This window comes from Neurospora tetraspora (genome assembly GCF_033439725.1).
Source record: "Neurospora tetraspora strain CBS 560.94 chromosome Unknown B0H65scaffold_2, whole genome shotgun sequence".
In the NCBI taxonomy this organism is placed as follows: Eukaryota; Fungi; Ascomycota; class Sordariomycetes; order Sordariales; family Sordariaceae; genus Neurospora; species Neurospora tetraspora.
In genome coordinates this window covers 2,670,936-2,691,768 of record NW_026944384.1, presented here as the reverse complement: position 1 = coordinate 2,691,768, position 20,833 = coordinate 2,670,936, and the positions used below count along the sequence as shown (strand labels likewise).

Genomic DNA, 20,833 nt, shown 5'->3' with positions numbered 1-20,833 from the left:
CGTGCATGTTCCTTGAAAACTATCCACATGTCATAGTTGTATCCACTGTAACAAGTCTATCGGCTATCATCATGGATTTCATCTTGTCCAACCAACAACTCCCATTTCATTATTCCTGATTCTCTATCCTGAACCTTCCGCTTGAGCCGCAGCTGGAGGAGAAGCGAGAGCAACGCCCTCGTCTCCAGTTACAGCCTTGCTGCTATCCACGTTGATATCGAACGGCTTCACCCGGATATAAGTGCTGATGTCCGCCTGGTGGGCTAGAATGTTAAGATACTCGCGCACCATCGGCAGCACCTCCGGCTTCTCGTCCAAATTCCCCAGAAACTCGGGCAGCGTAATGCAGTTATACGGCTCGCTCCTCGCCTTCTCCGCACTATCATCAATCAGCACCGTATTGCCCTGATTCCACGGCTCTCCCTCCGGGTTCGACGCCCCCACCGTCGGATCCTCCCACAGCATCGTCAACCGCTTGTAGCACTGCACCCGCGCATTATAGTCCGCCGGCGTCAGCCCGAACTTGTCCCGTCCCCAGATCGCCACCACCTTGCCCAACTGCTCCTGCGTCAACAGCTGCTTGCACATCAGCCCCACGTTCTCCGGCCGCGCGCTAGACCAGATCACCACCTTGAACGTGTCGATGCAGTATTGCAAAAAGTCCTTGGCAAACGGCCGCTCGACGAACTTCGACGGCCGCTTGCGGCTCGGCCGGTGCAACAGTGTGCCGTTCAGGTCGATCACTACCAGCATCGGACGCGGCTCCGAGCCGGGCACCGAGCGAGCGAGGAAGGAGGCCCGCATTTTGTAGGCCTGGCTCGGCTTGGGGACGCCGCCTGAGGCGCGCGAGGGAGGGACGATGGGGTCGCTGGCTTCTCGCGGGATGTCTCCTCGCGGGCCTCGCGGGATGAAAGAGGATGAGAATGAGGAGGAGGAGGGGGGCATCTTGGAGGAGCGTTGGGCTTGGGCTTGGGCTAATGCTTCGCGGGCTGCTGCTTCGCGGGCTTTGGCCTTCTTGTTGAGCTTGGGGGGGTTGGAGAGTTTGTTGGAGGTGGGCGGTATTTGCTGTTGATGACTATGATTGTTGATGTTATTGTTGTTGTACTGGCGTGAGTAGGGTCCGGGGCTCCTGGAGCGATGAAAGTCTGGGTGAGTATTGTTGGCGTAGGTGTTGTCGTTGTTGTATTGTCTTCCTCGTGAGTAGGGTCCGGGACTCCTGGGGCGATAAAAGTCTGGTCCGGGGCGAGTATTATTGGTATTGGTGTTGGCGTTGCCGTTGTTGTATTGTCCTCCTCGTGAGTTGGCTCTGGGACTCCTGGAGCGATAGAAATTAGGGGGCTGAGGAACTTGGGGGGTGTTGTTGGAGTTGGTGTTGAAGCCTCGTCTTGCTCCTGAATAGGACGGCGGCGGAGGTTGTTGCCAATTTGGCATGGCCATTCCAGGGGCGAAGGTGTTGAGATGGACAGGAGGGACAAAGCCATAGCCGACATCCGGGGGCGGCGCATATCCCATGCCATATCCCATGCCATATTGAGGAAAGCGCTGTTGGTTTTGGTGTTGTTGTTGTTGTTGTTGTTGTTGTTGTTGTTGTTGTTGTTGTTGTTGTTGTTGTTGTTGTTGTTGTTGTTGTTGTTGTTGTTGCTGTTGTTGTTCAACAAACCCCCCCTGCCATATCGGCGGGTAACCCGGCTGATAGCCGAAGTGATTGGGATACATTTGGTCCCCTGTTTGGTGTGCTTGTGCTTGAAGCTGGTCTTGGGGCTGTTGTTGTCGTGTTTGTTGAGGTTTGTCCTGCTGCTGGCCTTGCCTTTTACCCTGCCTTTGCTCCTGCTTGCCGTTCCCGTTCTTGTTCTCTCTTTCGCCCTGTCTGGGGGAAGACACTCTGTCCTGCTTTCCAGTCGCCTGGTGAGACGGTTCTGAGGGGCCTGGTGATGATGTCTCGTTGGCTTTGGCTGTTTCCTTCCCAGCCAGATTTTGTATGCCAATCTCAGAGCACAATTTATCCGCCTCGGAACTGTTTTTCGCCGTGTGAATGCACCTCGTCGAAGGTTGGCTGGATAAGAAGGTTTTGGTTGCGTTGAAATTTTTGTTCTGAGGCAAGTAAAGCGATAATGGCGTGGTAGGCAACAGCCGACAGCCCTGTATGAGACGGAAGCGACCAGGTGTGTTGAATATTCGTAATTTGTTCATCATTCTTGAGATGAAAAGGCGAGGCCGGTGTAAAAGGTGCCGCTACGGACCACTTGGCTCCAATGGCTTGGAGTCGACCCGGCTCGCGTTCAGCTGTAGGCCACAGCTCTTGGGAGGATTTGCGATAATAAATATCCAATAAGCCGTGTTCCTCGACCTCCAAGTAGCTCAATGAGATGGTTGCACTTTTCTAAGCAGTGATGTTGCGTTTGCGGCCTCATGCTTTTCAGAGAAGGGTAAATTTTGGTTAAATTTTTAGCCAATCACATTTTGTGCGCGGGCATAAAAGTGGGGCTATGTAGCTTCACTTGCAGGCGGCAGAACTCAAAACGCCAAATCGACAACCAACTACACATTTCCATTTGACTTCACTCATACCTCTTATTCACCCGCTGTTGTTCGCGCGGTCAAGACATTGTCCCCACATTAAATCAAACCTATAACGACGAAAGTTGTCACCGCAAGAAGAGGAAGGATAAAACTTATAAAGGACGAAATTTTCGACCCACAAAAGAGCACAAAATGCCTGCGGTTAAGCGGAAAGCTCCCCCTACGCTGGGTGCTAAGCTCCAGAGACGTGTTCGCCCGAGATTTGAAGCCGAGCCCGACTCGGATGTGGAGGGGAGCTCAGATGAGGCCCCCAGTGAGGAAGAGGGTGGCGGCTTCCACACAGGCAGCGACACCGAGGAGGAGGATGAAGAGATCGAGGAGGGCAGTGAAGCAGGCAGTGACGATGTAAGAAAAATCGAAAGAAATCTTGAAAAGAAACTAAAAGTTCAGGCCTTTGACTAACCTCCATAACAGGAGTCCGATGCACCCTCAGAGCACGGCGGCGCCGGCATCGATGCCTCGCAACTCTCATTCGGTGCCCTCGCCCGAGCCCAGGCCTCTCTCGGCGCACTGAAGAAAAAGAAGAAGAGTAAGGGTGGCGACGAGGAGTCCTCCGACGACGAAGAGAAAGAAGAGCCCAACTGGAAGACCGAGATCGAAAAGGGCATGAAAGCCAAAGCCGAGAAGCACCACCGGACCTCCAAGCACGCGCCCGTCGAGATGACCTCCAAAAAGCCCGTCTCTCGGCGTCGCGACTTCCTCGCCAACAACAGCGAGCCCGCCAAGCCCAAATCGCGGGACCCCCGTTTCGCCCCGCCCGGAATCGGTGGCGGCAGCTCCGGCGGCAGCAAGGGCGTAGTAGACGAGATCAAGGCGCGCAAAGCCTACTCGTTCCTGGACGACTACCAGGAGGACGAGATGAAGCAGCTGCGGATGGCGATCAAGAAGACGAAAGATGCCAAGGAAAAGGAGCAGCTGCAGCGGGCGCTGCTGTCGATGGAGAGCAAGAAGAAGGCGCGCGTCCGCAAGGATAAGGAGCGCGAGCTGTTGTCGGAGCACAAGAAGAAGGAGAAGGAGCTCATCAAGCAGGGCAAGACGCCCTTCTACCTGAAGAAGTCAGAGCAGAAGAAGCAGCTGCTTGTGGAGCAGTTTGCGAGCATGAAGAAGAGCCAGGTCGATAAGGCGATTGAGCGCAAGAGGAAGAAGATTGCGGGTAAGGAGAAGAAGGCGTTGCCGTTGGCGAGACGGACGGCTGAGGATAGGTAAAGGGTAGGTAGGGTGGGTGGATTTCTCGGGGGTGTTATTTTAAGGTTACTGGGGCCTCCGAAGAGGTATGTATTCTTGTTGGGACATGTCATGGTCAGGTAAAAAGGGCTTGCAAAAATTTGGGGATGGTAATATTTACATCTATCTATTGTACAAATCACCCCACAGGTGCTGGCTATGCTTTTTGATGTGATAGTGCTCGGTAGATTCCCTCTAACAAGGAACATGTGGCCGAGATGTACATACATGGAAGAAGAAAGAAACACTTTAGAAACTCTTGTCTAAGGTAACCCACCAAATCTATCCCCACCAAACTCCCACCCACTACATATATCATACACCTCACTCACTCCCTACTTCCCCCCAAAATACTCCGTCTTCTCCAACGCCTTCTCAAACATCTCCCTACACCTGACCCTACTCCCCAACCTCGCACACAACAAAAACGCCCCACTGAGCTTCCTATGCAAACTATACGTCTCCTCCGGCGGCGGCGCCAACCGTTCATGAATCATGACGGGGATCTGCTCCTTCACCCTCTCCGTAATCGTCTGATCCCTAAAGTCATACACCTCGGGCGCACTCTGCAGGAACGGCTCAGCCAGCGTAACAACACTAGTAATATGCGCCTCCAACATGGCTCTACTCTCATGGCCCGTCAGATACCCCAGCTCTTCCGAAAGGGATTTCACCGCGGGGCGATCACCCCGCGAAGCCGCCTCCAGGAGGCGGACATAAAGCGAGATGAATTCCTCCGGGTATTCTCGGCTAGCGCCGAAATCGAGCAGCTCCAGCCGGTTCATGGCAGGGTTGTACAAGAAATTGGTCCAGTTGGGATCCGTCTGCATGAACTTGAACTCGGTGATCTCGCGCAGGCAGAGCCGGAGGATCTGGGTGCCGATCCAGTCCTTATGTTCCTGCGAAAAGTCCTTGACGCGCGTGACGCCCACGCCGTCCATCCACTCCATGGTGAGGACTTGCTTGCCCGAGGCTTCCGGGTAAATGTGCGGGACGGCGAAGACCTTGTCTTCTTGCCCGCCGGCGGCGAGGAGTTCCCGATAACGGGCGCCGCACTCGGCTTCCCTCAGATAATCGCACTCCCACGCCAGCTCGGTGCGCGCGTTGTCGATGGTCTTGTTCAGATACAAGCCTTTTGGGAGAAGCTTGGTGGCGGCCAGCAGGATGGCGAGGTTGTCGAGGTCCGAGTTGATGGAGTCTGCGACGCCGGGGAACTGGATCTTGACGGCGACGCGGGCGCCGTTGGACTTGAGCGTGGCGCGGTGGACCTGGCCGATGGAGGCGGCCGCGATGGGTTTCTCTTCGAACTCGGAAAACAAGGAGCGCCAGTCGGCGCCGAGGTTGGAGACCAGAACCCGGTCGCGCTGCCAGGCCGGCATGTAGTCGGCCCGGTCCTGCACCCGCTGGAAGACCTCCTGGATCGTCGGCGGGAGCATCTTGGAGTCTTGGATCGACATCATCTGGCCTAGCTTGAGGGCGGCGCCGCGCATGCGGGAAAGACGGGAGACCAGCCGCTCGACGTTGCCCGGGCTGAGCATGACGGAACCGGAGCTGCCGCCGCCGATGGCTCGGCTGAAACCTTCGCCGATGGCGCCGGCCATCATGCCGGCGGCGAGTCCGCCGTAGTTCCAGAGTCTGCTGATGCGGGAGGCGGGCACCTTGGACTCGCGGAGTTCATGGCGGGTAGAGGCTGGGAGAGGTGACCCTGTAAGCTCGGCAACCAAGTCTGCATCCTCTTGCGATAGGTTGGTTGTCTTTGTTTCTTGTGGTGTAGCCTTTACGGCAGCCGGGGGAGGAGCTGGCGTGCTCGCCGGGGTTTCCGGGACCGGAGTTGACTTCTCTTCCACTTTGGGCTGTTCGACCTCTTCAACAGCCTCCTGGACTGATTCCTGCTCTACTGGTTTCTGAGTGACCTGGACTTCCTCCTCTGCCTTGACCTCAACCTCGGTCGTCTTAGGTTCCGGAACAACGGCAGGAACCGGCTTAGGGGTGGCCTCAACAGCGGGAACCGTAGGCTCCTTGTTTAACTCCTCCAAAATCTTGGAACCCTTGTCCGTCATGAAAATGCTGCTGAGATCGACATCGGCCTCTCCAACATTGGCCCCGCCCTTGAGCGCTGCCAGGTCGGCTGGTATTCCCGGTATTATGCTCTTGGCGCCGATTCTTGGTGGCTTGGGGAAGGGGCTGGGTTGCGGAAGGGGTTTCCTGTCTGCCCATGGCGCAGGAGTGAATGGCTTGGGTGCCGACTTCTGAGACTCTGGCGCAGCGGCAGTCGCCTTGGCCTCGGATACCGGTGGTGATGGGGGAATCTCGGGCTGAGCAGCAACCGGCGCTGAATGTTGCTGAACCGGCACCTCTTCCTTCACCTTAACCTCCTCAACCCGCACCCCCTGTTCTGTTTGTTGACTTTGACTTTGAACCACATCCTGCTGTCTCTGCTCCTGCTGTTGTGCCTCCGGTGTCTGTTGTTGGTAATGTTGCTGCTGCTGCTGTTGCTTGCTCTTCCCAAGATCCTTGGCAATGTTGGCAATACTACTCGTCTTACTGTATCTGTCGATCTGGCTGGCCCGGAGTGCAACGTGTTTGCCGGCAACGGAGCGGGAGGCACTAGCCACGGCGGCCAGGTCTACGAGCAAGTCGGTGAACCTCATATTTTGAACGGATTGTGACAAGACCAATGACGTAGTTGAAAAGAACAACGAAAGGAAGGATGAGTGAGGTATTAGTCGGCTATTATGGGATGATACGTTTCACTCTCATTCGCATCCCATCTCATCCAATCCGGTGGAGCTAGGTAGAGGTAATGAGTGAGGGTTGAGTATGGAGAAATACAGTGACAGTGAGTGGATGAAGTGCCGGAGATAGCGGACGATGGGCGCTGAAGTGACTTGTGAAGTGACCGAAGGGACGCCGCTGCCGAAGTCGAGCCGCAAATTTTTGGACCCGGCTCGGCATCGTGAGAACAGTCCAGGGGCCCCTGCTAGCGTGGTATCGACCCGGAAACTTGGTAATGTAACCCTTACCCATCCTCAATATTCAACCTCATGTTCCTCTGATCTTTCACCATCCACTCATCGACAACAACCTGGGTGTAAACATTACGTACAACGTAGACTTACAACCTAGACTACTATCGACTTGGTTGATATCCAGAAATTTCGCTGATAAATTTGTCCTAAAAATCATACACCATCATCTATCTATCCGGCTTACCAACCGTCATGTTTCTCCCAAGTACCTAATCTCAAACTTCCATGTGTGACGCTCATGTCGTCTGGGTATCATATTGCTTAAGAAAACTCGCTCCTCCGTTCATCCTTTTATCCGACTATTCTTGCCCCACATTCGTTTACTTCATCGGATTCCGCAAACCAGATGTCTTGACTTTCGGCGTAGCAGCTCTGGGTGTCCTCGTAATCTCACCACTAAATGGTGAGCTGGGAGTCCTGCCCCCCGAGCTACCAATCTTGCTCCATAACCTTTGGGCAGCCGGCGTCAACCCGCCCGAAACCCGGGGACTACTCGGGAATGTCGGCACAGGTGTACGGTCCACCTTTCCAGTCAGTCCCAGTTTCGCAGACGTTCTTTTGGACTGTGATATCCGCTCCACCATACGATGATGCAGCGCTTCCTTCTTTCTCTGCTCCTGAAGGTGGAACGGGTTTGGTGTTGCATCACCTGGACCAAGATCGATAACCGGGAGTGGTGTTTTGGACGATCTCCGTGAAGGCTCTGGTTCTTCGTCATCAACAAAGGCATAACCGTTGATCCGCGGTGTCTCGCCACCTCCTCCGACGCTGGTTTCCGTATCGCAAGCACGTCGATTGCCCGCGATCACATTCCTAATATCCGAGAGTGACGGTGATGAAGCCCTTGTTCGGTTATCTTCTGGAGGCACATAGGGTTGGGGGACTCTCGTATTTTCGTAAATGATCCTCTTCGGCTCGGCTCGTGATTCTCTTTGCGCTCGCTCGGCCGGCGTCTCCAACAGCCCGTCCACACCTTCCGGTGCAAACATCAGTTCGTTGTTCGGTTTTGCTTTCCAATGCGCCGGGGCAGCTGGTCGGTCGTCGTCCTTGCTCTTGATCGCCAGGCGGTCCTTCTTGAACCCATCATCAATCAGACTCTTCCCGCTCTCGAGAAGCTTCTGTTCCACCTCCCTTTGCTTGAGTTGTTGCTTCGAAGGTAACTTGTTCCCGTTCCACAGCCAAGCGTGCTTTTCCGCCCTCTTCTGGTTCTGCTTATCCAGTAACTTGTAGAAACTCTCGTTGTCCTCGCTGGTGTATTTTGCCTGGAATGCGCCTAGGCTCATGTTCGTGTCGAGCTTGCTCTTTTCCTGCACGGTTCTCGAGGATACCGTACTCATCGGGGTGTCGCCAGCGTAGCCCATGGGCGTTTCGGAACCAGGGCCTGAGGACGCGGAATGGAATGGGCGGTTAGGTGTCTGATGCCGGCCGGGGGTCATGGCTTGCTGCAGACGCTGGGTGGCGCTCGAAATCCATTCTGGGTCCTTTGATTCTAGGGCGTCCAAGTACTCTCTCTGTGACTCTGCTTGTTGTAGACCTGGGAAGAAGTCGCGGGCAATAATGTGCGATAGCGCATCGGTATAGCTGTCTTCGTCGATGACTCTCTTTGGTCGTTTGATCTTTTTCGCAGGGGGCGGCGGTGGCATCAACTCGGTGTCGGTCCTCTTGCGGACGAGCGCCGTCGACGTCGGCGGCTCAGAAGCCATGGTGAAGTGGCACGGATCGGCGGTTTAAAGCGTTTGGGATTTGCCGACAAAGTGTCGGCTAGTTGGTTCGTGTCCCAGGCAGTGGGATGGGTGATAGCGAAGAAAGTGATGTTGAAGTTGTCGGGGTTGAAGTTGGTCGCGTAATTATGATCTTGGCTTTGTCCTTTGGGCCACTGCTCGCCAAGACACGCCCGAAAGAGAAGTGGGGCACGGCCGTCACAGTAAAACAAGGGCTCCACTGTGGACCAAAGGCCCCACTGAAACTTGGTGTGTATAAGTTCACCTCCCCATCTTATCTCGCAGATGCACTTGTTCCATTTTTCAAGTTCTTTCGTATGATTCAGCAAGCTGTTCTTCTCAGGTAAGGGCCCATTTCCAGGCCTTGTCAACAAAAACCCTGGCAAGACAAGTCATCGGAGATGCCTGTTTTGGTTCTCGAGCAAGCATATTTCAGTGTTGGGACCAGTGCCTCATCGTTGGTAGCTAATACCTATGTCAGGAACATGTGCAAGGGAGACCGACGGAGTTCGAGTTGTTTTCCGCATGTATAAAAACACGTTGATAACACAATACCATGACACTATCGCGGCTCTTGTTTACTTTATCTTTCCGTCATGAGGGGTCGTTGACATATTTCCGTCATGGAGGGGTCGTTGATATCTCGCTGCATCTTAGGGATCATTTGATGCAAGGTCGTAATAGGGATGAGGTCGTACCGACTTTGGGCATGTGGGACTCGTCGCATACCATCGTCTAGGATGATGAGATGAAAGATTTCAGAAGGCTACCAAGATATCAACCTCGAAGGATTATGCTTATCTCTATCACAGCACGTGGGATGGGCTTTCTGACTTTTCGGATGCCCAGCAGTTCGGGCTGGCTTGATCATGCTGATGGTTCTGGATTGTTTGATTGGCTGAATCTGGGGTTTGTTTTGGTGGTTGCCGACCCAAATGTGAACGACTGACCCAAGCCTTGTGGTTTCGAGCACGACAGAGAACAAGGATTTCAAAATCTTCCTCCTGCTCATTGCCCGGGTTATGCACCTTCAATCACACCATCTCATTGGTAGGCTGTAAGGTAAACTGCACTCAACCACACGTACACTCTCGACATACATCAGTACTACTCCCGTCATTCTTTGAGCACTCTTCTTCTTGTCCTTTTCCACAACGAGGCAGTCGGGACGCCGAGCATCGCCGGCCTTGACGTAGATTCGGTGTCACGAACTCGACACTTGAACTCCTTCTGATACTTTTCATACTGACGGAGACGAGCCGGCTGCAATAGAGAACATCGGAGGGAAACTGAGGTCATTGCCCGAGGTAAGAAATACAACTTTTCTATTGAAATGTTTGGTTCATCCCCAGACACCTTCACGATTCGTCTTGTTAGCCACAACAACCATCTTTGCCACATTGCTTCAGATTGGCCTGCCTGTTTCTCCTTGTCTTGTTGAGGTGACCTTGTTGCCCACCCTTTTCAGCCTCCTATGCGCGTGCCAACGCCCACCTCAGCGAGACATTCTGATAGAACCTTGACATCTGACCCCTGCCCCCAACCAACCAACCTTATCTTGTTGGTGTCATATCGTTACACCAAATGTTCGAATTCATCTTCCTTCACTTGGCTGAACCTCCCTTCAGAGTTCTTATAGCTATATCTCTCTGGATCTTCTCCCAGCTTTACACCTTATCCGAAGCAATCCGCGACGCCATCATGAGCCGAGTACTATTCGATCACAGGGCCCTGGCTGCCTCCCCCAAACCACTCGCCTCGAAAGGCAAGAACAGCGGCTGGACCGAGAAAGTCAAGGAGGAGCAGGTCGAGCAGCAATCCGAAGAGGAAGATGCCGCAGACAAGATGTGCCCCATCTGCCACGAAGAGATGGGCTCTCCCAGCTCAGAAGGCATCGTCGAGACGTGGAGTGTTCTGCCGTGCGGACACCTGTTTGGGAGCCACTGCATCAAGCACTACATCCAGATGGTGGCCTACGACCGACCACAATGCCCCATCTGCCGATACTCGCTCGTCCACGGCTGTGGACATCCGGTTCTACCCGCCTTGTTCGTCACCGAGGGCCGTAACGCCGCCAAGGTCAACAGAGAGACGATCCGAGCCCTCGCCTCGAGATCCATGCAGTACAACTGTGCGTTTTGTACCGAGATGATTGCTAGGGGGCATAGAGCGGTGGCCGCGAGGCACGGCAGGAAACGACAGCGCACGTCGAAATGGAAGCTTCTGTTAAAGAAGATCTTCAGTTCACCACTAGCGATAGACAGGTGGAGCGATCCAGAGTCAGAGTACGCCATCGCCCGATTCCCCGAGACTCGATTCGACAACTGGAATGCCGCGAGGGATTATGAGTGGGAGTGGTGGTGGAATAGGCAGGCCTTGACAAATCTGGCTACAAGTAAGGCCTGAGCCAGTCTTGTCTGTAGAGGGAAGTCTTCAATCGCCAATTTCGATGCTCATCTAGGGATGTCATACCTTGGCCTGGGACGGGAGTACATTTTCTTTCTACTATACTGTACCCAGGCTCATCGGGGATGTTGTGGGTGCACTTGTCTTCTCTTCCGTTGAAGTAGAATTGTGTACATTTAGTGGTGACGTTATAGCAGGCAGGTACGATTGGAGCCTTGGATTTGCGGAGCTAAAGCCGGGGTCAGGGGCACTATACAGGGGTGCTACAGGCGGTAACCCCGCGCTAGCAGGGCTCTTGGTTGGTGATCAAATCCCCACCTTCCGTAATGGCATCCAACTTCAACTTCATCAATTTACGCGACGCGTCCGGATCTTTGTTGCTTGGTTTACTCTGTCATCTATTATCACTCGAATCATATTCCTTATCATTGAGTCGGATTGTCGTGGTTATAGAGTGCCGGAAAGATGCGCTTCAAAACAGAACTCAGAAATATCCGTACCTTCTCCAGTGAGTCCTGTCCCAAGTTGCCTACCTCCATCAACATCTCCTTCTCCTGGTTCTAACCTGCCCTTTCCACCCAGAACTCGTGGCCGCCCTCAACGCTCTAGAAAAGATCGCCTGGGTCCGGCTCGACGATGACACAGTTAGGTTCACCGTCATCCCCGACACCGGGTCGCAGGTGTGGGCCTCCCTCTCCGTCGACACCATCTTCGACAGCTACCACATCCAATCCGCCGAAGCCAACAACACCATCAACCTCGAGCTTCCCCTCGGCCCGCTCCAGCGAGCTCTCAAATCCGCCCTCAACAGCAACCACGCCAGCCTCCGCCTCACTAAACGCGACGGCATCCCCATGCTCTCCATGACCATCCACGCCATGACCAAGGACGCTCCATCCGCCGCCCGTCGAAACAAGAACAGCAACAATGACGACCGAATGGACAGCTACAACGACGACAACGACCCCTTTTCCGAAAACAACTCCCTCTACCCGCAAGAATCCCTCGAACTAAGCCTGAAGCGCGAGCGCGAAAAGGTCATCACGCAAGACATCCCCGTGCGGGTCCTGCACCCGGACACGGTCGAGACCATCATGCAGCCGAAAGTGCGGGAGCCAGACGTGCACATCCTGCTTCCTCCCTTACTCCAACTCAAAGCCATTTCGGACCGGTTCACCAAGCTGGCCGTCACCACCGCCGCCTCTTCCTCCTCTTCTAGTGCCAACAGGCGGGAAGCACAGAACCCAAAACTGGAACTCTCAGCCAACATGCACGGCTCCCTCCGACTCAGGCTGATAGCCGACACCCTGGACATTACAAGTGTCTGGGACGGCTGCCTCGAGAACCCGGAGCTGGACCCGGCGGTGCTGCCGGTGCCGATTGAGGAGCATCCGAGCACTTTGTATAAAGAGGCCGGGCCGGACAAGTGGGCGACGGTCAGGGTGGACGGGAAGGATTGGAGTCGGGTGCTAAGTGTGGGCAGGCTGGAGGGGAGCAGGGTGATTGCGTGCTTTACGCACGAGCATGCGCTGATTTTGTATGTTTATATGAGGAGGGGGGATGGTAATGATTTTCCGGGGGTGGGGGCGGGGAGCCGGGGAGGGGAGGATGGGGAGGATGTTGTTACTGTGAGTTTTTTCTTCTTCTTTCTGTTGCACCCCCTTTTGATTCTGGAAGTCTGGTGGTTACTGACACACTCCCGTCCTTTGGATAACAGTACTACGTTACTGCTTTCAGCGCTTGATCCTGAAAGGTTTGGGCATACATGGCGTTATGGGTTATATACTGGAAACGGACGGGAAGGGACAAGGGCAAGACAAGCTCTATAAGGCTTGGCATCCATGTTGATGTTAAAACACGGAGTTAAAGGACGGACGACTGGACGATTTTCTAGATCGTACAAAATATTGGGCATATAGATGGACATGGCTACCTATTTATTTCAGTTCAATTCATGTGAAGAAGACCAAGGTAGAACTCATTACAGAGCATCAACATGACAAGTTAAACCATAAACGAATGTCAAATGGCAACAGAAACCTGTGATAATGAGTGTAATTAACATATCACAACCGAAGATCACTACCTTTAAGCTGAGCGAAGAGAGAGCCGGCCAAAGCACAGCCATGACCGGTGGGTGATTTTCTAGATAATGACTTTCTGTAGCCGTCCGTCCGGTGGTGATTTTGTATATTACAGCAGCAGAAAATTGGACATGCTCCAGTCCCAATCCTGTCATCTTTAGTCCCATCGCATCGGCACATCTCATCCCGTCGCATCTCAACAGGTACCTCCCCCTTTAGGTCCCTCAACGAACCTTCCAACACTCTCACGAAACCAAAACGCAAGAAGATCAAAGAAAGATGTTTCCTAGATAAAAAAGATAAAAAAAAGAAAAAGGTTAAAGGGGGGGGGGGGGGGGGGGGGGGATAAAAAAAAAGAAGAAAAAAAAGGTGTGGCCCGCACCGGAGTTGAACCGGTAACTTCAGTTTACTTGGTAACAAATAGCTCACGAAGAGCTTTCTCGCATTACTCCCGAGTGTATTTACCCATTACACCAACGGACCACGGAAGGTAAGGGGCGGGGAGGTGGGTTATATAGGGGAGTATTGAAGGTCGGGGGCAGGTTACCGGCTGGCAGGGGCAGGTTGGTGGTGGACAGGTGCGAAGAGATGGGACGGATGAAATGCGACGGGACAGGGGAAGGGACCTAAACAGAGGTAGAGGTAGGTACCTGTTGGGTTGTTGGTGTGTGTGTGTGTGTGGTTAACGAATGCTGCTCCTTCCGTTCAGTTTCGAACGTAAATGCGAATCGAATGGTTGTCTGCGAGTCTGCGACTCGGCTGCGTTCAGTTCGATGTAAACAAACCCCCTTTTTGGGGATGTTACTTACTTGGGTTACCCCTTGTCTGCCAAGACCCACCCATCATCCGTCGTGAGATGGATGGACTGCGACCTTGAATAATAACATGAACATCAACATCAACTTGGCGAGGAATATTGACTTCCAATCGGTCGTGGCTGGGAGAGTGAGGATGAATGAGGATGCTGTTATGGGATGCACGCACATGAGTCGACATTGTCTTTCTGAAATACGGGTTGGGTTGTATTTCTTCTTTGACTTCAAGAAACCGTGGAATCAAGTATACCAGCTTTTCAAGCTTTATCACTCACTCCCTTCAACGTCATCATCTTCTGTTCAAACCCTTTCGTTCATTACGTACATACACTCTGCATTACAAAAACAATCCAATCTAAACTAACTTAACCTTTATACAACAATCCATCCTCTCATCTCTCCATCACCCTCTACTTCTGCATAACATCCACATACCTAGCCGCCTTCCTTGGCTTCTTTGCCTCCCCCCTCTTCCTCGGTCCCGCCGCCCCCAACAAATCATCAATACTGCTCGTCGTGCTCAACGGCTTACTAGTACCAGTCGGCGGCGCGCTCGTGCTCGACGCCGTGCGCTGCATCGCCGCCGGACCCATGCCCGGAGACAGCAAGCCCGCACTAGGGGGTCCGTTAGGCCCGCTACCTCCACCTGGACTCAGCGGTCCAACAGCACTAGGTGGGCCCGAAGCGATGCTATTCTCCGAAGCCGAAGGCATGAGCGCCGCCGGTCTAGGCGGACCGGTAGGCGGGGCGCTGGCGCGGCCGGGGGTGTTGGGCGCGCTGCCACCGCCCATACCGCCCATGCCCATGGGGGGAGCAGGGCTGGAGGCGGATGAGCGGGGGATGCCGCCCTTGGGCGGGGGCGGCGTGGCCTTTTTGGCGGCTTGGTCTTCGGGGCTGGCGTTCTTGTTGACCCACCGCTTTTGCTCGGGGTCGTAGTAGAATGAGTTGGCCTCGCCCAGCTTGGCACGGATGGGCTTGCCGGGGCTGCTTCCGGCGGCGGCAGCGTCGGCGGCGGCAGCCTCCTTCTTGCCGAACCAGCTGGTGAAGCCCCAGCCCTTTTTGGCGGCTTTGGCTTCTGCGGCGCGTTTCGCTGGGGGTAGTGTTAGTGATACGTTTGGGGTTTGGAGTGGAATGTGAGCGGGACGGAATGGTACTAACCTTCTTCTTCGGCGATCCGACGGACCATCTCCTCGTTCTCCCGGTCAATCTCAGCCTTGGACTTCCCGGCAGGCTTCGGCACCGCGGGGAAGTCGTCGTCATCATCATCGTACATAGGGCCCTTCTTCTTCGGCTTGGGCTTCTCTTCCTCCGATTCATCCTCATCCTTCGAAGGCTGAGTGTCCGGCTCGTAGGAAGGCGGCTCATAGCTATATGGCTGGAATGAAGGGGGCTCAAAGGTGTTGATACCCTCACCACCCTGGTTAAAGTCACCATTCTCCTTGGAGGCAACCTCCTCCTCGTTGTTGGTCACCGGGGCCTCGTAAGGGGTGAATGACGGAGGCTCATACCCGCCGTACGATGGTGGCTGGTAGCCGGTTGACGGGGCAGATGGGAGTTCGTGAGCAGGCTCATCATTTGCCTGGACGTTGTTTTGGGGAGTGAAGGGTGGATAACCAGAGGTGGTAGCCGGTGGCGATGCCAAACTTGGCTGAGGCTGCATGTTAGGCAGAGGGTAGGATGATTCGTGTGGCGTCGTGCCGTAGGGTGTATATGGCTGAGCAGGCGAAGATGTACGGTTGGGAGCATAGCTGCTGTGCGAATAACCCCGCTGAGAATCCAAGGACTGACGCGGAAGCTCAACCGAGCTTCTGCTGTACTCGCCTGAGGCTCTTTCCATTGATGAACGAGGCGCATATGGAGAGTTCGTCTCGTAGGGGTTATAGTTCGGAGTCGAAGGTTGAGGAGCGCCTGGTGCATAGCGTGAAGCAGTACGGGTGGGAGGAGGAGAGAACATGTTAGGACCATTCGTCACGGGAGCACTAGGCATACCATAGCTGGGGATTGGCGCGCCAAAGGTCTCCAGATTGTTGACAGAGGGTGAGCGACTGATAGTCGGGGTTCCTCCGGCGATTCGTGCGAAGGGACCGGATTCTCCCGCAGCGTCAGGTGAGCCCTTACTGCCATCCTCGTTGTCATCTCCAGCGACAAACTTGTTGAACCGGTTCCACATGGAATCAGATACCTTGTTCATGCTAGGCTTCGGAATCCAAGAATTTGATTCTTCCTTGGGTGCCTGCTTCAATCGCTTCATCAAGTCATCGACATAGGCCTCAAGGATGGGATGGTAGTAAGGAGAGCGCTTCGTCTGCGCAGTAATCGCAGCCATTATAGCCTCGCAGTACTGAAGCGCCTTGTCTCTGAAGCCATACTCGGCCAGAGCATACGCGTGGTGTAGTTTGTACGCTGCCAAATGAGGATTGCTGACGGGTACGGTACCACCAGCAAGGCTTTGGCCGTACTCATAAACCTCGCTCAACAAAAGTGGCTCGATCTCCTTTGCAAACTGGTCAGCCTGCCTCCTATGGTCAGACCCAACAAGCACAAAGTTGGAGTTCGGGTTATCCAGGCCACCGAAAATGGCCTGACTTCTGGCAAACAAGAAGCAGATGTGAGCGGCCTCGGCTCTTCCATAACCTGACAGCAAGTTGCCCAAAGATTTGATGGCCCGGGCATCATCAGGGGTCCTGTTGCTGAGGATCAAAGAGAGGGTTTCGCGCCACTTATCAAGACCACCCATGGCGTCCTTGGAGGGACCAGAAGAGGAATCTTTGGCCACTAGCTGAAGACCGGCACGGGCATGGGCGGGCACCAGCTCGTCCACGCTTTCTTCATGGTTGCCAGAAAGGACATCATAAAGAGCGGCGAGCGACTCATTGTTGTGACCGGTGGAATTCACCTCGTTCTTGACAAATTCCTGAGCGACCCGCTTATAAAGGTCAGGGTTAAGGGCGTTGGCCAGCAGGAAAGCATGGCCCCACAGCCGCTTATCGACCGCAGCCCAAACAGCCTTCTCACTGTCGCTACTGATGAGATGATTGCGGATCTGCTCAACGGCGGAGGAATCAACCGAGTCGGCCTGTAGTGAAGTCGTGGCAGAATTGCCCAATCCCGATGGGTTCAGCGCATTCGTGAACTCAGGCTGACCACCAATGGTTGAAGCTTCTGGATACAGGATTTCGCGCACAGCTTGGTTAACGGTCGGATTACTTTCCAACACGCCATCATGCTCGACGAAGACCCTCAGAATCTTCCAAAGCAAGAGTCTCTCTGTTGTCCGCTTGTCCTCGTGAGACGGGTGGAGCTGATGAGACAGGTTAGTAGGCACAGTCCTCTCCAGTGTCTCAATGCCGCTTGTCAACCAGGCGATGGTCTCCTTCTTTTTCGACTTTCCCTTCAAAGGCCCGGGGAATTTAGCCAAACGCTCCTCCATCGGCTCTATATCCTTCATGCTCTTGACCTTGACTTCTCCTGGGCTACGAATAACCATGGGGGCAGTTTGGTTCATGCCATATCGTGGCACGTCCTTGGGGAACATTGTCACCAGAGTTCCACCTACACCCCACGAAATAAGAGGAACACCACGCCATCTCTGTAGGGGATCATGCTCTCTACCATCTGTCGGGGGCACTAGGTTGAAATTCTGAGTGTTACCACGCGGCCGCGAGGTAGTCGTGGAAATAGGAGGGAAGGTGGAGCTGGGTTGCATAGTAATGGGAGAATACAAGGCAGCCCGCGGCGAAGTTGTGTCCGTGACCGACGAAGGACGAGGGATCGGGTCAATAGGCTTTGCATTCCTGTTCCCGTAGAGCGCCCCAGGGGATTGAGTCTGCGATCGAGGTGGTGGAGCAAAGTCATGAGATGGAGCAGCAGCCGCAGGTTGATCCGCAGGTTGATAGCTGGATGTCGCCCTCTGAGGAAACGTCACCGGCTGCACAGTTAGAGACTGGGGAGGTGGCGTCCTTCTAGACCGGTGTGGCAAAGCGGCATGCCTTGACGCCGTAGGAGAGGTTTGGTGGGATGCTGGTACTTGATTTGGGGATACCATACCCTGCATGGGGCCTTCTTCTTCCACCTCTTGAGTCGGAGGCAGAGAAGGCACCCTTTGGAGTCGCAAGTCGTATAACGAGTTGCTACTCCGCTTTTCCGATAAACCACTTTCTGTATGGCTAGACACAAGAGGTCTCGACTCGAAATGTGCCAACGGACTTGAGGTACGGGGCTGATGCGCCAAGACCGGTGGTAGAACCGGTGGCACCGAAGTAGTCGGGGTATAACCCGAACTCGTTGGCCGAGAAGCTGGCGGAGCAGGAGAGTAACGGCTTGCCGCAGCAGGTGGGACGGGAGTGCTGAGCTGTGACCCACTTGGAGGCGCTGGAGAATAACGGCTTGAAGCCGGGGCAGGAACAGCGGGAGCAAGGCTAGTAGTGCTGGGTTGTATCGAAGCGTAAGGGTTGACACGCGGCGGCGCAACCAGGTTGGGAATCTCCGCATGCTGGGTAGGGGGAGAGTTGGGAGCAGACCCCATGGCAGAAGGTATTCCAGGGACCGGTGGCCGCGAGGCAATAGAAGGTGGGGGGGCAGCCGAGGGTGGTGGGCCATATGGGCTAGACTGTGCCGGCGATGCGGTACCCGTTGTATGTCGAGAAGCTGGGCGCGCCTTTGTGACTACAGGAAGCTCCTCAAAGAACTTCTCCTTCGGCTTGGCTTCACCACGAGGCGGTGGCGGCTTGACACCAGGCTGGGATGAGTGTGGAACAGAGGTAGGAGGTGGAGGAGGCAGGTGAGTTGCGATTTTAGGAGGAGGTGGAACGGCCGGTGCTGTCACAGGCTTGTTAAGAGTTGCCATACTTGGGCGCTTCTTTACCTTGACTACCTCCATAGGAAGGTCGTACGGTGACTGGTAGCTGCCCTTTTTGTCGACGAAACTTTCGGCTTTCCTTTCAAGCTGTGGCGGAGGAACCGCGCCATACCCAAATTTCCCGGTTGGAGGAGGAGCCGAAACAGGGGCGCCAAAGGGCGTAACAGACGGTGTGTGCGTAACCGTGCTGGGTGCGGCAGGGAAGTAAGGATTCGACGGCATCGAAGTTAGGGGTGGTGCAGTCGGGGCATAGGGATTCGCGGCTCCAGCCAAGCTCGGGGTTTGGGTCTGAGGCATGTGCCGGGCGGTAGGGGTTGTCGTGGTGTTGGAGCCAGCTACGCTAGGCGCACTGGGCTGGGTTGTTTCCATTGTTGGGAACTCCTCTGAATCGTCGAGAAAGCCCTCATCATCACTCCCAAAGAACGCAGCCGGGTCAATCTCCTTGTTCTCATTCGACGCCTCCGTAGAATCATCAAGAAGTGATAAGGTGTCCTCTTCGTCATCGGCAAACAGTTCCTTCCACTTGGCCTCGACATCTTCGCCTTCTGGCTTCTTTTCCTCCGGCTTGTGTTCCTCGTTACTTTCACCTGTATTCAGATCTGTAGTCGTTGTCTCGGGATGGTCCTGGCCATGCGCCTCTACCACGGCATCCGCCTCTTCCTCGGGTTGTTCTTCCATTGGAGGGAAGCTTGGTTGGACGGAGCCCATGTCCATAGCGCCCAATACCTGCATTGTCGACTTGCGTTCAAGCGGCTGCGGCTCATGTTCAGTCTGGTCGGCACCTCCTTGCTGAACCTGACTGAAGAAGTCGTCTTCGTCATTGGCGTCCTCTCCCCCGAATAGGTCCTTTGTATCCTCCCGATGGGCTGTCGTGTTTCCATCATGTGAAATCAGGGGAACACCTTCTTCGAAACGGGTATCAAGCACCTCAGTGGCCTTATCACCTAGGTCACCACCCATGTACTGCTGAGAAGCGTCCTCGTCTTCGGCGCCAAACTGATCAAATCCATCGTTCTGTACCTCAGACAACTGGCTGAAGAACCCATCATCGCCCTGTACCTCCACCTCGTCGTCATCACGAAGGAAATCCGCAACCTGGGGCTGGACAATTGGTGACTGCTCCAAATGAGGCTCGGGTTGGTGTTGCTGCTGGTGTTCCTGCTGGTGTTCTTGCTGCTCTTCCTGCTGTTGCTCGTGCTGTTCTAGAGGAGGAACAGGAGGGAAGGAGTTGGTCCTTTCGTTTGATGGCAAGAACTTGAAGGGGTCCGTATCCGCTCGTGCGAGGTTCCACTCAGGATCAGGATCGCCGTCATCGCTCCAGCTCGGTTCATGGGGAATGGTTCGAGTGAAGGACATTGTACTCGTGTGCTTGGAAGCGACATCCGCTGGTTCGTCTGTATCGGCCTTTTCTGTGGCGGCATCGGCAGGCTCAGCATGTTCGGCGGCGATGTCGGCGGTCGTAGCGTCTTCTGAGGCCGCCTCGGTAGCTTGTGCATCCTCTACGATGGGCCCGGGAGCTTCAGTCTGAGTAGGGGCTGGCTCGACAGCTTCAGGATCTTCTGTGGTTACATGTGCGGTCTCTGTCTGTTCGATAGCGGTATCGGGGGTGTTGGTATCCGACTGTTCGGTTTCACTGGGTATTTGGGTCGTGGCTTGCGCATCAGTCGCGGGTACTGTCGTATGATTGCCTGTTCCATAGTCGGGGAACCAGGAGTCAGTTCCGCCGTTCTGGGCTGGCGCATCATCCCCTTCTCCGCCGTGTCTTCCCCAGAAATCGGAGCCATCTTGGGCTACACCGTTCGCATGATCTATTGTGTCGGCGACGGGGTCGTCAGTCGGTAAGGGTGCCGGGATGTCGGCGACCGCGTCTGGCATGAATGCCGGGTTCCATGAAGCCATGGTGGGTGATTAGATGGCGCGGTACAGCTGGAGACGCTGTATACGTGCGCGCAAGCAAGAAAAAGAAAGAATTACTGTATATATTAAGTAAGGTTAGTACATGAAGAGGAGGAGAGTAAGTAGGCGGAAGATTGGAGATGGAGAAAGGGTGTCGTTGGCCAGGAGCTAGCTTAGTAGTGGGAAGTCCAGGATGGGGCGAAACTCGATCGCTTGATCG

The 20,833-nt window shown here is 54.6% G+C and overlaps 5 protein-coding genes across 5 annotated transcripts; 2 read left to right on the top strand and 3 right to left on the bottom strand.

Moving 5' to 3' along the window:
* Window positions 1-141: 141 nt before the first annotated feature.
* Window positions 142-2,540, bottom strand: B0H65DRAFT_487874 (uncharacterized protein; the record flags this gene model as incomplete). Its single annotated transcript, XM_062827706.1, has 2 exons — window positions 1,314-2,540; window positions 142-1,232 (listed from the first exon to the last, which is right to left on the bottom strand). Coding segments are annotated over exons 1-2 (1,971 nt in total), but the record flags the coding sequence as incomplete, so codon positions are not given.
* Window position 2,541: 1 nt separating this feature from the next.
* Window positions 2,542-3,800, top strand: B0H65DRAFT_586326 (uncharacterized protein). Its single transcript, XM_062830947.1, has 2 exons — window positions 2,542-2,925; window positions 2,995-3,800. Exons 1-2 carry the CDS (start codon window positions 2,713-2,715, stop codon window positions 3,784-3,786), a joined length of 1,005 nt encoding a protein of 334 aa, XP_062684295.1. The 5' UTR covers window positions 2,542-2,712; the 3' UTR covers window positions 3,787-3,800.
* On the bottom strand, window positions 3,801-6,775 carry B0H65DRAFT_456637 (putative abc1 protein precursor). The gene has a single exon (XM_062826305.1). It carries the CDS (start codon window positions 6,453-6,455, stop codon window positions 4,140-4,142), a length of 2,316 nt encoding a protein of 771 aa, XP_062684294.1. The 5' UTR covers window positions 6,456-6,775; the 3' UTR covers window positions 3,801-4,139.
* A 335-nt stretch (window positions 6,776-7,110) lies between these two features.
* On the bottom strand, window positions 7,111-8,859 carry B0H65DRAFT_105963 (nuclear protein DGCR14). Its single transcript, XM_062820487.1, has one exon. The coding sequence runs from the start codon at window positions 8,534-8,536 to the stop codon at window positions 7,154-7,156; it is 1,383 nt and encodes a 460-aa protein (XP_062684293.1). The 5' UTR covers window positions 8,537-8,859; the 3' UTR covers window positions 7,111-7,153.
* Window positions 8,860-10,255: 1,396 nt separating this feature from the next.
* B0H65DRAFT_546067 (Hus1-like protein-domain-containing protein) lies at window positions 10,256-12,704 on the top strand (the record flags this gene model as incomplete). Its single annotated transcript, XM_062829425.1, has 3 exons — window positions 10,256-10,949; window positions 11,543-12,588; window positions 12,678-12,704. The coding sequence occupies 3 exons, from the start codon at window positions 10,256-10,258 to the stop codon at window positions 12,702-12,704; spliced, it is 1,767 nt and encodes a 588-aa protein (XP_062684292.1).
* Between the last annotated feature and the right edge of the window lie 8,129 nt (window positions 12,705-20,833).

Coding starts and splice junctions, on each gene's coding strand:
- B0H65DRAFT_586326 (XM_062830947.1), top strand. CDS start 2,713: ATGCCTGCGGTTAAGCGGAAAGCTCCCCCTACGCTGGGTGCTAAGCTC. Junction 2,926..2,994: donor GTGAAGCAGGCAGTGACGAT/GTAAGAAAAATC, acceptor CCTCCATAACAG/GAGTCCGATGCACCCTCAGA.
- B0H65DRAFT_456637 (XM_062826305.1), bottom strand. CDS start 6,455: ATGAGGTTCACCGACTTGCTCGTAGACCTGGCCGCCGTGGCTAGTGCC.
- B0H65DRAFT_105963 (XM_062820487.1), bottom strand. CDS start 8,536: ATGGCTTCTGAGCCGCCGACGTCGACGGCGCTCGTCCGCAAGAGGACC.